The sequence below is a fragment of the Engystomops pustulosus genome, chromosome 7 (genome assembly GCF_040894005.1).
Source record: "Engystomops pustulosus chromosome 7, aEngPut4.maternal, whole genome shotgun sequence".
In the NCBI taxonomy this organism is placed as follows: domain Eukaryota; kingdom Metazoa; phylum Chordata; class Amphibia; order Anura; family Leptodactylidae; genus Engystomops; species Engystomops pustulosus.
In genome coordinates, this window is record NC_092417.1 from 152,232,580 (window position 1) to 152,247,057 (window position 14,478).

At 42.2% G+C, this 14,478-nt stretch overlaps 1 protein-coding gene across 1 annotated transcript; it reads left to right on the forward strand.

The window, feature by feature from the left end:
- The first annotated feature begins 1,803 nt into the window (after window positions 1–1,803).
- On the forward strand, window positions 1,804–12,450 carry LOC140071065 (solute carrier family 22 member 20-like). Its single transcript, XM_072118315.1, has 10 exons — window positions 1,804–2,312; window positions 3,227–3,330; window positions 4,284–4,438; window positions 4,904–5,072; window positions 5,153–5,276; window positions 6,450–6,565; window positions 6,729–6,943; window positions 7,577–7,685; window positions 10,376–10,579; window positions 12,330–12,450. Exons 1-10 carry the CDS (start codon window positions 1,938–1,940, stop codon window positions 12,409–12,411), a joined length of 1,653 nt encoding a protein of 550 aa, XP_071974416.1. The 5' UTR covers window positions 1,804–1,937; the 3' UTR covers window positions 12,412–12,450.
- Window positions 12,451–14,478: the final 2,028 nt, after the last annotated feature.

The following is a 14,478-nucleotide window of genomic DNA, read 5'->3' on the forward strand; positions in this document are numbered from 1 at the left end:
CACTTGGTCAGTGCCCTTCATCGCTTGAAGTAGAAAGCCTGAGGATCATCCCTCTGGTAACAGGATTACGGAACTACCATGAACACAACAAAATTCAGCACCTTCTTGTCACGGGTGGTCAGGCTCACCCGTGCCCCTCTGGCCCCACTGACGCATCGCCTGTGCATCTCACCTGTCCCAGCTCCTGTTCCGAATCCTAGGGCGCGCACTAAATTTAAAGGGCCAGCGCGCCATTAATTGATGCTGGCCATTTTCAGAAAATATATAAGACTGCCTCTTCCTGCACACCCTGCCAGATCTTTGTGCTTACCCCATTGAGAAAGCTCCCCTACGATATCCTTGAGTATTCCTGCGTTCCTGTGTGTTCGCGTGTTTCTGTTCCTCTTTTCCTGTGTTGCTGTTCCTGTGCTCCTGTGTGTTCCTGCGTTCCTGGGCTCCTATGTGTTCCTACGTTCCTGTTCCCATGGTCCTGTGTGTTCCTGTACCTGTGCTCCTGTGTGTTCCAGTCCGTTCCTGTGTTCCCGTTCCCTTTTGCCTGGACCTCCCGTTGCTGACCCCGGATTGCACTTGACCTTGCATCTCTGCTGCCTGCCCTGACCCTGTGCCCGAACCTTTCCACGACACTGTCTCCTGAAAAGGTACCTGGACCTTCGCTGCCACTATGGGCTAGTCGCACCTGTGGAGCGACCTGGTGGTACCATGCCGCAGCAAGACCATCCCGCTTTGCGGCGGGCTCTGTTGAAGACCAGGTGCCGCTTAGACTCCGGTCCCCGGTGTCGGCTAGTACCATCTCCCGCGGTGGTCCAGAGGATCCACAGATCCCGCATCCTGACACTTCTGCTAGAAATAAATTGTCTTTATTGGTTTGTAAAAATACAACTGGATGGATTGTGTCTGGATATTGCTTACTATTATGAGTAAATATGTTCTAACGCAATCCATTTATTCTGTTTTTAAGAATAAATAAAAAGGCATTTGGCCACTCTGGGCATACTAGCGAACGCTTGGCCGCCCAGTCCAGCCGACGGTAAAAATCTAAGCCAGACCGCGACTCTGAAGTCATGTCACCTATTTGCTTTTTTGTCTTGTGTATATGTTTGCTTTGCTTCACTTACTGTAAAAACTAGAAAAGAAAAGAATAAATAAAAAGGAATTGGAATGAACTTAGTATGAAGTTGTCACTTTATTTACCCAATATTGTAAATGCCATAAAATATATGGTTTCAACTTCAACCTGTTCTACAGAAAACAAGCCCTCATTCAGCTCTATTAATCAAGTAGAAAACCATAAGAAATAAAAAAATCCACAATTTTCAAATCATGCCTTAAAAGAGAGGATAGACATAGAACCACTACGATAGAATCAATGTATGAATCCATGTCCCTTGTATCTATACTACAGATTAGTAGATGACAGGATGTGAACATACAGGATATCGATTCTCATCACATTAATCCCTTTTACACAATAAAGAGTTAACAATGGCATATCATAAAACTAGAGAGCTCGAGTATTCGTAGATTTGGCATGGGCGGCTGTATAATGACATGCGCTTACTTCCCCTTGTCCACAAGCCAATGAGGTCTCTGACTTAACTCTTTGTTCATTGGGTCCAAAATTTGCCCTTTCATAATGATCTAAGTCTAGGACGTTGTGTTACAATAAAAGGACATTCCCAGAACGATGTCATGAATGGAACAAAGGGAATTTTTCAGAACAAGTTTAAACTGCATGAATATGGAGACGTAGGATAATCGGAAAAATGGGAGGAGTTAATGGACAGAAAAAGGTATACGAAAAAAAAACTGCGACATTAAAAACCTATTCACAACAAAAGAGGAAGAAGATATAAACCACTAAAGGATAAGAAGTCAAAGTAGACGTGGTCCTACCACCTGCTCCTAGAAGACTTGGACAAGACTCCTTCCTGCAAGACATGGCTTTCAATGATGTCCTTGAGTCCTTAGGTGGAGTTGGCTGTTTTCAGATCCTTCACACCATACTATTATTGGTACCAGTGGCTATGTTATCATGCCACAATCTTCTTCAGAACTTTACAGGTGCAGTCCCTGAACATTACTGCAAGCTTCCATCCACCAGTGACCTGAACAATCAAAGTCAACGACATATTATGAAACACTTCACATCCCTGGACCAAGAGCACAAGCCTTGGAGATGTGTCCAGCACCAAAAGGCCCCTGATTTGTTATTGAACTCAACTGACAAACTATTTGAAGGAAAGATTCTGGAATATTGCAAAGAAGGGTGGACCTATGACAGAAGCATCTTCTCCTCAACCATCGTTACTGAGGTTTGGCTCTTTTTTGCACTTGTACATATATTTAACATTTGTACATATAGGGGGAGATTTATCAGAAGTGTCTGAGGTAAAACTGTCCTAGTTGCCCATGGAAACCAACCAGAGCTCAGCTTTAATTTTATAAACAGCTGTGGGAAAATGAAAGCTGAGCTCTGATTGGTTGCCATGGGCAACTAGAACAGTTCAGCTCTAAGAAACTCTTGATAAATATCCCCCATAGTCATTATTTGATGTGATAATTAATGTTTTAGAGTTTTGAAACCAATATGTATTTGTAGACAAGTTATCTTTCTTGCATGCCTGCTTATGTTCTACATATGAAGACAAATCATAGCATCGGTTTATGTTCCTAAGGAATCCAATATGTTTGACCATTCTCTTTCCCCAATATATGCCATCTAAGGAGGACAGTTGAGAGACCCCAATAAACATGATGGTGATGGTTGGCCAGTCCTATAGATATGGGTTCAGAAAATATATGTCTCCTGTATATGACCAGCTTTATTGCATTCATTTTACCCAAGGCTTGGACCAAACCAACCTACCTACCTTATCTCCACAATTTTATGATAAGTTAGTAGTGTTTAGACACCGAAATACCATTTGGCTTCAAACATAATCTTAGACCTTGAAGTAGACACAGTGTTGAGCGTCAATGGCTATAGAAGTCCTATTCCTGGCCTGTGTTCCATAACACTGAATACAGATGTACTAGATCTCACCTCAATGATGCAAAGATATAAACAACCTCCACCGAGCCTAAAGCGACGCCCCTGTACATGGTTAATTCTGTGAGTTACTCCCTTTTACAAAAAGCCAAAATAACTCGAGAAATAAACAATTGTGAATATTTTGTACATTTCAGTAGTTAATGTGCCTGATAAATAATTATTTATACCTTCCAGTGGAATTTAGTTTGTAACCAACGTCCTTGGAGACAAGTAGCCCGCTCCATCTATATGACCGGTGTACTATTGGGAGCACTTGTCTTTGGCAGTCTTGCTGACAAGTAAGTTCTCATCCTCTATATAGATTCTAGCATTCAGTTCTTACCTTATTAGCTGGTGCTTCTGCTCTTCAGCACCTGCACTCGGCTGGAAGTGCTCTGGGTGACAGGACCTGATTAATTGATTGATTTACTGACCTCCTTGGACCATGATACATGAATTGTCACATCAGAGCCAGTTACGTCTTGTGGTTTGAGTAGATCAAGCATTGGCCAAAACTGCCCCTAGCCCCAATCTTCCCCTTCCCATGCACTTCAGGCTGACTGCAGATCCCATATACTGGAGGAAACACAGACAGAATATGGGAAGTGGGAGGCAAAGCACTTTTTTAGGCATCACTTTTCCTAGAAAGCCCCTTTAAGAATGTATTACTTTTCCATCACATATTACTAGATAAATTGGGGTACGATCATTGGTGAACCATCCAAATCAGGGCCCTGGTCCTCTGTGCCAAGAACAAGGGGAACCAAAACCAGGGGAACTACGCATGAATCCTACCACTTCATTCCAAGGCCATAGCACTGAGGGAAGAGGCCTATCACCAATTTATCATGTATTGGCTAACCAGTGGATAGGTGATAAATGCTTTTGGGCTGGAAAACCCCATTGGCCAGTTAAACTTGACATAACAAAATATTAACAATTTTGCTAGAATTTTTATTGTTTTTGTACAATAAATTAGGTTATTTGTGAATCAACTCCTGAAATAGTCCCAAGTGATTGGCTCAAAAGTCACCAGCAAATGGGGTAACCATCAGAGCCCATTATTGTGTTAGAGTCTGGGTCTTTTTAGGATTGAATGGTCATCTACAACCCCCTTTAGTGGGCAATTCCTAAAGGCAAAATACTGTTACGTTGCATATGTCCTAGGCAATTATAGAGAATATTTAAAGAAGAAGTCCCCCGTTCTTCTTGGTATCGTTCCATGATGTTGACCTGTATCTGTGTTTCTTAGGTTAGGCAGAATGGAGATCCTAACCTGGTCTTACCTGCAGATGGGGATAGCTGGAAGCTGTGCTGCTTTCCTACCTACATATGACGGCTACTGTGCTTTCCGCTTCCTTTGTGGTGTGGCATCCTCCGCTATTTCCGTCAACAGCATTTCCTTAAGTAAGTGTCCTCTAATGATTTTCTAGAACATAATGGGGCAGATTTACTTACCCGGTCCTGTCGCGATCCCGCGGTGCGTTGTCCGACTAGGATTCGGGTCTACCGCGATTCACTAAGGTCGTGCGTCCAATTTCCTGCATGTGTCGCTTCCGCGCTGAGGTCCGCCGGAGTTCACCTTCTTCTTCCCAGTGCATGTAAGTGCTGATCTTGCGACACAATTTCATTTTTAAATTCCGCAATTTGTCCGAATCCGTCGGGTTGTCCGACGACACGTCCCACGATTTCTGTCACATGCAAGCCGGCGCCGATGCACCACAATCCAATCGCGTGTGCCAAAAACCCAGGGCAATTCCTTGCAAAAAGGTAGTATTCGGGAAACCCAACAGAATCGCTGTCCGCGGACCCTTAGTAAATGAGCCCCAATGTATGTATGTTTATTTTTTGCTAATTTCTTGTGTTTTCTAGTCTTAGAATGGATGCCCAAACGTGGCCGTACCCTGGCTGGCAATTTTTTTGGCTTTTCCTACTCCTTGGGACAGATAGTTTTGGCTGCGATAGCGTACCTGATCCGAGATTGGCGATGGCTTCAGTTTGCAGTTTCTGCCCCATTCCTCCTCTTCTTCATCTATTCCTGGTATATTCTGATTCTTTACTAGAGAAGTTTTAAGAAATATAAAATTGGTTTATGAATTCATCCTTGGTCTTCTGATGCAGGTGGCTCCCTGAATCTGCTCGCTGGCTGATTCTTCGGGGTGAAACTAACAAGGCTTTGAAAAATCTAAGAAAAGCTGCGCATATCAATGGAAAATGGAGAGAAGGGGAGAAGCTGACGACAGAGGTAAAATATTGATTGCTAAAAAAGTTATATAAGTACAATAGTAATGAAATAATCTACTTTATCCTTTTATTCTTCATGGGGATATGTACAAATAAGAGTAAGGCTATATGCACATGACCGGTGTTGAGGCTGTGATCTAGCGACATCAGATCACGGCCACGATTGAAGTCTATGGTACCAGATTATGGTGTGGTGAGCCAAGCCGCAAAAGACATGTCCTATCTTTTGCCGGATTGTGGCTATGGACGCTCGGCTTTCTTTGCATAGGCCTCTTCCATTCCTCCCAACGATTGAAGAAACAGGGACAAAAAGAGTGGTTCCCTAGTATGCCCACTCAGTATAATACCTAGAATAATGGATTTTACCCCAAATATTCTCACCTTTACAATGCCCCATTCCCACTCCCTTCTTATTGTGGTCCCTTTCTCTGCTGCCGCTCTTTTTAAAAAACAGTCTCTGCTCCCTCTCCCCCTTCATTGGTCCCCATTTCTCTTCTTCTCTTCTCCCCTTCCTTATGCCCCTTATCTGCTTCTCTTCTTATTCCCCCCCCCCGCTCCCCTTCCATATTATGTCCCTCTCTGCTCCCCTTCCATATAATGCCCCCTCTCTGCTCTCCTTCCATATTATGCCCCCTCTCTGCTCTCCTTCCATATTATGCCCCCTCTCTACTCCTATCTTATTGTGCACCCCCTTCTGCTCCCCTTTTTATTGTGCTCCCCCTTTCTTCTCCCCTTTATTATTATGCCCCCTCTCTGCTTCCTCTCTGCTGTGTATGGACACGGCAGACGCCCCACAGTGATACAGAGAGATGACCACTTTCTGTATCACCATAGAAATTCATCTAACTGAGTTGATATCCCGGGCCATACCTCCTTCCAGGTGGGAAAGCGGGACAGAGCCCAAAATCCGGGACGGTCACACTAGATCCAGAACAGTTGGGAGGTATGGCTTCCCTATTCTGCACCTGGCCGCATGCATGGTCACCAGGGATCTCGCCCAGGTGTGTACAATGCATGGATGTAGCCTAGGGATGGGTTGTTATTGTTTCTTATATTATTCTATCCCCTTACCCTTTTGTTGGCATTATTTGTGTATCTCTTTGCATATAACACTCCTATCAGATGTATTTTGTTCATGTCTTCCCCGTTAACCTTCACTGTGGTCAACTTGCAGATGCTGTGCTCAGAGATGCAAAAAGATATCTTTATAATCAGATCCTCACATTCAGTGTTTGACCTTGTCCGCACTCCGGCGATGAGGCGCATGTCCCTCTGTCTAGTTCTGGTTTGGTAAGTTGGGGATATGGGTTTTATAGGTATTACTGATGTGTCATGTGTTTGCCAGTAGTACATATTAACCACTGATATACCAACAACATTTCTCAGCCTAACATATGTGGTAAATATCATTGCTATAGATACAAGTATGGATAATTTTTTGTTCTTTTTTTAGGTTTTCAAGTAATTTTGCCTATTATGGGCTCAGCATGGACCTACAGAATTTCGGACTCAGCATCTTCCTGACCCAGGCACTGTTTGGAGGAGTAGAAATGACGGCTAAGTTAATGGTGATGTTGGTGATGACATTTGTGGGAAGAAGAGTCATGCAGTTTGTGTCCTTGTGTTTGGCCGGAGTGATGGTGCTGTCGTATGGCTTCACACCTCATGGTAAGACAACTTAAGAGATGATCCTTTCCATTGCCTTTTACATGCTACATCAAATATGACCTGAGACACTGCCATGGAAATTATGTGCCCCCCACAGTAGCCAGAGCGTCCCCTACAGTAGCCAGAGCGTCCCCTACAGTAGCCAGAGCATCCCCTACAGTAGCCAGAGCGTCCCCTACAGTAGCCAGAGAGTCCCCTACAGTAGCCAGCTTCCCTTTTCCCTCCCCCAATGTATACTCCACGATGGAAAAAACCCCAAAATTATATCCTCACCTTTCCTTGCTCCCACAAAGCAGCGGCAGTCATCTACTCGTCTTTACAGCTAGATGCAATGGCTGAATGCGACAGCTCTGAAGCCGATAGACGTGATATCAGCCACCGCATAAATGACTACAGAAAAAGATTTCTACTGCCTCGTGGGAGTGGGGGAAGGTGAGTATCGGAGTATCGGAGTACCCTGCCCCTATGCTGCTCTTCTTACTAGCGGAGCATAGGGATTGGCTACGGATCTTGTTTTTGACCTCCGAGTGCTACATTATGTGAATGTTGGGTTGATAAATTTACTCTGAAGCCATGAAGCATCAAGTCCTCAATCTGCTATAATGTGAATGAGTATATAATGTTCTCTTGCAGATATGCAGATGTTATGTACAGTCCTAGCAGTGACTGGAAAGGCTTTCCTGGCTTCTGCTATTACCTGCATGTACCTGTATACTGGAGAGCTGTATCCTACAGAGATAAGGTAGGTTTGCAGTGAATATTGCATTTTAAGTAATTGGCTCCATTTAAGAAGTATTTCCATAATGAAGATTGTGTTTCATATCGCTGCTAGTACACTACAGTTCACTGACTAATAATAGTAATACTCCTCATAGAGGATATGTCAGCAAGGCTGTATTTACCGATAGGCACTTAGGAGCCTGTGCCTTGGGCAGTTACAGAGAGGACGTCTTTATGAGCAGAAATGCTATTTTACCCAGTTTAAAAAAAAAAAAAAAAAACCTTATTTAATCCTTAACTAGACTGCTGCCAGACTGACAATGTGCCATTAACTACAGAGAGTCATAGTATATAGAAGCTTAAAGGGAACCAGTCAGGGCTTAAAGGGAACCAGTCAGAGTGATTCGGGACACTAAACCAAATTAAGACTCTTGTGGAGCTTGTTTGAGCTTTGGAGCTTTGGGTGTACTGCAACAGTTTCATTGACCGAGCAGGAGCTTAGAGTTCTGGGCTGAAGTATATTAATCTTTTTTATTTATTGTGGTCCAGCAAGAAATTTATACAAGGTGAGTTGAGAAACTAAGGACCTGTGGATGGGTTAGTGTCCCAAAGCGCCCTGATAGGTTCCCTTTCATACTTTTGATCGTAAAAACCGCATGCGTTTTCAAAAAGCACTTGCGTTTTTGACAGGTTTGACCAATTATCTTAATTCAAACTGGTCAAAAACGCATGCGTTTTTTAACGCACACGTTTTTTCCCGATCTGAAAACGCCCTACTAAAAACGGCCTAAAAACGCCACATGTGTCTTCACCCTCAGGAGTGTAGGCAGAAGGGTGCCTTAGTGGGTGCATATGAGCATACTGAAGCCACAAGCAGTAATAGTCTATAGACGGGGGCAAAAAAGGGGTAATAGAAGACTGCAGTGCGGCACCAAGGTCAAAGCCTATAGGAAAAGGAGAGTGATAGTCGTTAGGAGTTTACAATCGATCAACATTACTAAGAGATAGTTTAATATCTGATAATACTTAACAAGTGTGAATCTATCTAGTTTTTATCACAAATCATAATAGTTACATATAAATGGGCATATAATGGGGGGGGGGGATGTTCAGGCCTATTACCATAACATGTCCATAAACAGATAAATACGGACAGTCACATTCTAAAATTTTAAAATATAAATGCATTACGGGCTCCAGGTTTTTCTTAATGTTTTATTGAGCTTTCAAAAAAAACTGTAACTCAGAAGAACAATGCGTCAGAATCCAACAGCAAACACAAAGGAGACAAATCACATGCAACGTACATTTAGCTCCGAAAAAAATTAATAGCAGCTGGGCAAAGAGCTCGTAGAAATTTGGAACAAACCAGGAAGAGAGTCAGGGGGATGGGGAGCCAAAAAATTATAACGTATACAAAAAGAAACTAAACTTGGCAAAGTTTGCCCTGGGACACAGATCTGAGTGGCACCGGGTGCAGGGAGGACAAGAGGAGCCAAGAAAGGATTTATTTATTGTCTGCTCTGGGGTCTCCAGTATTTGTAGTTTTATGTCAGGGGGGTCTCCAGTATTATTGTCTATTATGGGGTCTCCAGTGTTTGTCTGCTCCAGAGGTCTCCAGTGCTAGTAGTTTTATACTCTGGGGGTCTTTAGTATTATCTGCTCTTAGGGTCTGCTATGTCTGCTTTGGGGGTCTCCAGTATTAGTACTTTTGTGCTCTTGTAGTCTACAGTATTGTTTGTCTTCTATGATGCCTCCAGTATTATCTGTCTGCTGTGGGGATCTCCAGTCTTATTATAGTTTACTCTGAGGGTCTCTCTTTTATTATGGTTGTCTGCTCTGGGGTCTTCAATACTAATAATATCTGCCCTGAAGTCTTATAATAATTATTCCTTTATTTATATAGCGCACACAGATTACACAGCGCCGCACAGAGTTTGCCAAATTGGTCCCTGTCCCCAATGGGGCTCACAATCTAATCACCCTACCTGTACTGCTCTGAATACAGTATTTGGTTTCTGGGTTTATATTTATTGCTGTACTATGGAAGTTATCATTTCTGCTGTAATGTGATTGTTGGGGCATCTAGGGTGCTGGTTACTGGTGCAGCCCCTTAAAGGGAACCTGTCATGGGAAATTGATCTAATAAACCACTACCAGTATGTTGTCAAGTACCATAACACCTTCCAGATCATGTTTCTTTCATGTCCCAGTGCGGTGGCATCATCCAGAAATAAAAACTTTGAAGTGAGATGTAACGTGGTTGTATAAAGTCAAGGAGGCGGAGATTGGACCATGTAAGAAATTAAAACCAGAAGATGTTACGCTGATTGACAATATACTAGTAGTGGTTTATTAGACCAATAGCTGATGACAGGTTCCCTTTAAAATTGAGCGGTATGAGAATATGGCCTTTGGACCAATAAATGTTGTTCACCCCTGACCTTAATCCTTAGATCAGGAGCAGAACAGACATTTAAAAGAAATTTCATAATTTTTATAACTTATTATATGTTTGTGGAGTTGGAGTCCATTTTACCAGAACTCTGACTCCACCAAAAAGTTCTCTGACCTTGACTCCGACTCCACAGCCCTGATGATCAGACCTTACATTAACAATACACAGAGGGGGAAACTCATATATAATGTTTCAGACCTCCATTGTATATATAAATACATACTAATAGTATTACTATGCCTTCTTACACGCAGGCAAACAGGGATGGGCTTAAGCGCTATGAACGCTCGCCTGGGCTCCGCTGTGGCATCTGTTTTGCATTTAGCAGGAGATTTTTCGGAGACGATCCTTCCCATGTTATTTGGAATCACTCCCATTATAGCGGGCTTCTTCTCCTGCTTTCTGCTGGAAACCAAAGACTCCTCATTACCAGATACTATCAATGAAGTTGAGGAGAGGTAAGAAATACTGCATGTGCCATGGTTCGGATAATTTCCTAATTAATAAGGTTTTTCACTTTTACAAATAAATATTTTTGTGGTGAAGAGTTCTACCATTTTCCAATATACTTCCTGATTTAATTCCTCACTGTCTTCTAGATCTCTGCTTGCTGTAATACCATAGGAAGCTTCATTGTTTGCTTCCTGTGAATAAAAATTGGTCCATGATCATGTGATGTCACACAGGTGCACAGCTTGTTATATCCCTGGTCATGTGATGTCACACAGGTGCACAGCTTGTTATATCCCTGGTCATGTGATGTCACACAGGTGCACAGCTTGTTATATCCCTGGTCATGTGATGTCACACAGGTGCACAGCTTGTTATATCCCTGGTCATGTGATGTCACGCAGGTGCACGTCTCGTTATATCCCTGGTCCTGTGATGTCACACAGGTGCACAGCTTGTTACATCCCTGGTCACGTGATGTCGCACAGGTGCACGGCTTGTAATATATCCCTGGTCATGTGATGTCACACAGGTACATGGCTCATTATATCTCTGGTCATGTGATGTCACACAGGTGCACGACTTGTTATATAACAGAGAGTAATCAGAGCTGTGTGTTATAACGAATCGTGCACCTGTGTATATCACATGACCAGGGACCAGGTTTATATCCACAGGAAGTAAATAATCAAGCTTCCTGTTGAATGTCAGCAAGCAGAGATCTAGAAAAATGTGAGGAATTGATACAGAAAGTATATTGGAAAACTTTATAGTAGATCAATATACAAACAATAAATAGTGCAAACTGGACAATCCCTTTAAAAATAAGCTCCTTCTGCCGACTCTCACCTAAAGGGGGGCATTTATCATATGCTGGGGCAGAATTCTCTAGTTTTCACTCATGAAAGTTAACAGGCTGTAGAAAGTTGGAGCAGGCGTTGGGAGGTCCCACTTGTCATGAAGGTGGCGTAAAGGGAGAAATCATAACGATTACTGGCAGTTCGCTAGTAATTGCGAATATTTCAGGGCTTGTAAACCAGAAAATTTGCATCCAACCCCTGATAAATCTTCCGCTGTTTACTTCTTGTTATGAATTGTCTGTTCTTGGGAGGCAACACAGCCTGGCAGATCACAGGAGGACCAGATTACAGGAGGATCTACATGATGTTCATAAAGCTTTATAGAGAGAAGCTGACATAGCCGGATATATTGCTGCAGGTCACAATTTTTTTAAATAAACCCAGAGCTTCATTAACCATCATACTGTTCAGCACTGATCTAATATGTTCTATAAGTGTTGATTCTCTAGCACAGTGATGGCAAACCTTTTAGCGACAGAGTGCCCAAACTACAACAAAGACCCGCTTATTTATCGCAGAGTGCCAACACAGAAATTTAATTTGTGATTTATACTCCCTTCTCTGTCACAGTTTTCATTGATACCGGCACCCTGAGGACACCAATAAAGCAGAAAATAGTCCCAGGTAGAGCTGTCACTTTAAAATAGCTCTGTGCACAGCAAGTCCTGGGCTGTCTGGGACTGCAGGAAGATACCTGGAGTCTTTTTTGGTGATGGCCTGAGTGCCCACAGAAAAGGCTCTGAGTGCCACCTCTGGCACCAGTGCCATAGGTTAGCCATCACTGCTCTAGCATCTGAAAAATCAGAAATGACTATACAATGAATATACCATAAATATAAGAAATAATACATTTGTGGCTTATAGGAACACTTGCTAACTGGATCTGTTCAATCCTCAGGTACAGAGATATTTCATTTGAGGAAGAAGAAGCGGAGAGAGAACAGTGGATTATTAAAATTCACGTAAAGGAAATCTCCTGAAGTTAAAGAGGAAGAGTTTTTAATATTTTTCATTCAATGGGGCACATTTACTTACCCGGTCCTGTTGCGATCCTCGATCTGGACTGTCCGGCGAGGATGAACTCTGCCGCAATTCACATAGATCGTGCACCCCATATCCTGCATGTGTCGCTTCCCCGCTCAGGTCTGCCAGAGTTCACCTTCTTCTTCCCGCTGCATGTAAATGCTTGATCTTGCAACACAATTTTTAAGTTAAATCCCGCGGTTTGTCCGAATCCGATTTGCCGATCGCCTTTTATATCCCTGCCCCAGCGGTGCAAAGCGGAAATCGTCGGGATGTCCGACGAAAGTGCGGTCCGCGGGGCCATTAGAAAATGAGCCCCATTGTGTGACATGGTGATGTCATGTAAGAAACTGTCTGACCTGATGAATAGACTATGGAAGACTTTGACCGGAACTTAGAAGAACTCTCGAGATTTGTCCAGTATTATTATTATCTAGTTACATAACTGATACTGTATACTATATTCAATCATATTTAAAGAATACTTGTAAGATTGTAGAGTAGCAATTTTTTTTACAACAAATGTAGATGGGCGGCTTGGAAAGTGACAATGACAAATGGTTCAGTCATCAGAATTGTAACTTTGTGTTCATGGTTTCAAATCTAATCAATACATTAAATACTAGACAGGATTAGGAAATCCGCAACAATAATTGCATGGGATTGTAAGTAATCACTTATATGTGATTATTGGCCCTTTATAGATTATATAGGCCACAGATTCCAATATTATTAATATTATGATACACCACTTTACATGAAGCCATGCCCTTTTTTGTTGTTTAATGGAAACCTGTGACCCATTTTCACATATACAGCTAGTGACAGGTTCCCAAAGAGCCATATTAACTGACCCTCTTCTTTAAGCTAAACATTGGGGCAGATTTATCAAGCAGTCTGAAAGTCAGAATATTTCCAATTGCCCATGGCAACCAATCACAGCTCCCCTTTAAAATATTCATGAGCACTGGTGAAATGGAAGCTGAGCTGTGATTGGTTGCCATGGGCAACTGGAAATATTCTGACTTTCAGACTGCTTGATAAATATGCCCCATTGTTTCCCTTACATCCCCATAAATCAACTTTATATTATATAACCTGGTATCAGAGGGGGCGTGTCCTGCTTGGCTGGCTCCACCTATCTACTCCTCTCCATATCCCATAGCTTTTCTCACCATGTCATGTCACTAGGATGATGTCATCTAAAGTCTCTTACCCAGTAAGATTTGCAACGTCTACCCAATATATGTATCTGTTCACATTAAATCATTGCATGCCTCCACGGACTTCTACTCCTCCCCATCCTCCATAGAGGTATGTTCGGATTTCATGTGATCAGATACATACATGGGGTAGACGTTGCAAATATAACTAGGTAAAGGACCTTAGATGACATCACCCTGGTGGCATGACATGAAGTGCCCAATGATGTAACATAGTTTTCTCTCAATGTTCCACACAGCAGCATGTCCTGGCAGTGAGACCTGTCAATTAGGAACAAGGAGGCGGGGCCGTGCAAGTAAAATTTAATATGTAGGCATCACTTAGTATGATGGGACTCAGCTGATTTACATGTGTTACATAAGTTCACAAACTGATTTTTTAACATTGCAGTCATTGAAAGGAAGGAGTTAAGGATACGGGCAATGTTTTTTAATCATACTTTTAATTAAGTATTTATTGGGGGGTGGATTCATTTAAATGACAGATTCTCTGACAAATTCTGGGTGGTTACCGGTTTTTCATCAGGGGCATTTAGTTTAGTATTCCATCAAAAATGGGAAAAAGTAAATCAGCCACAAACAAAATATATATTTACAATCTTAAAATATCCACTTTATTCATAATACATTGCACTGATGTAATACTGCACAATTACAAAGAAGCTACATATAACTAGTGTGCATAACTTGCTATAACTATATAGAACTAGTATAGTAGTAGTATAACTAACTGCATAAACTTATGGAAAGTGTAAATAGTTCATTTAAAATTCTACTTTTATTTATTTGACATGCAAGTTT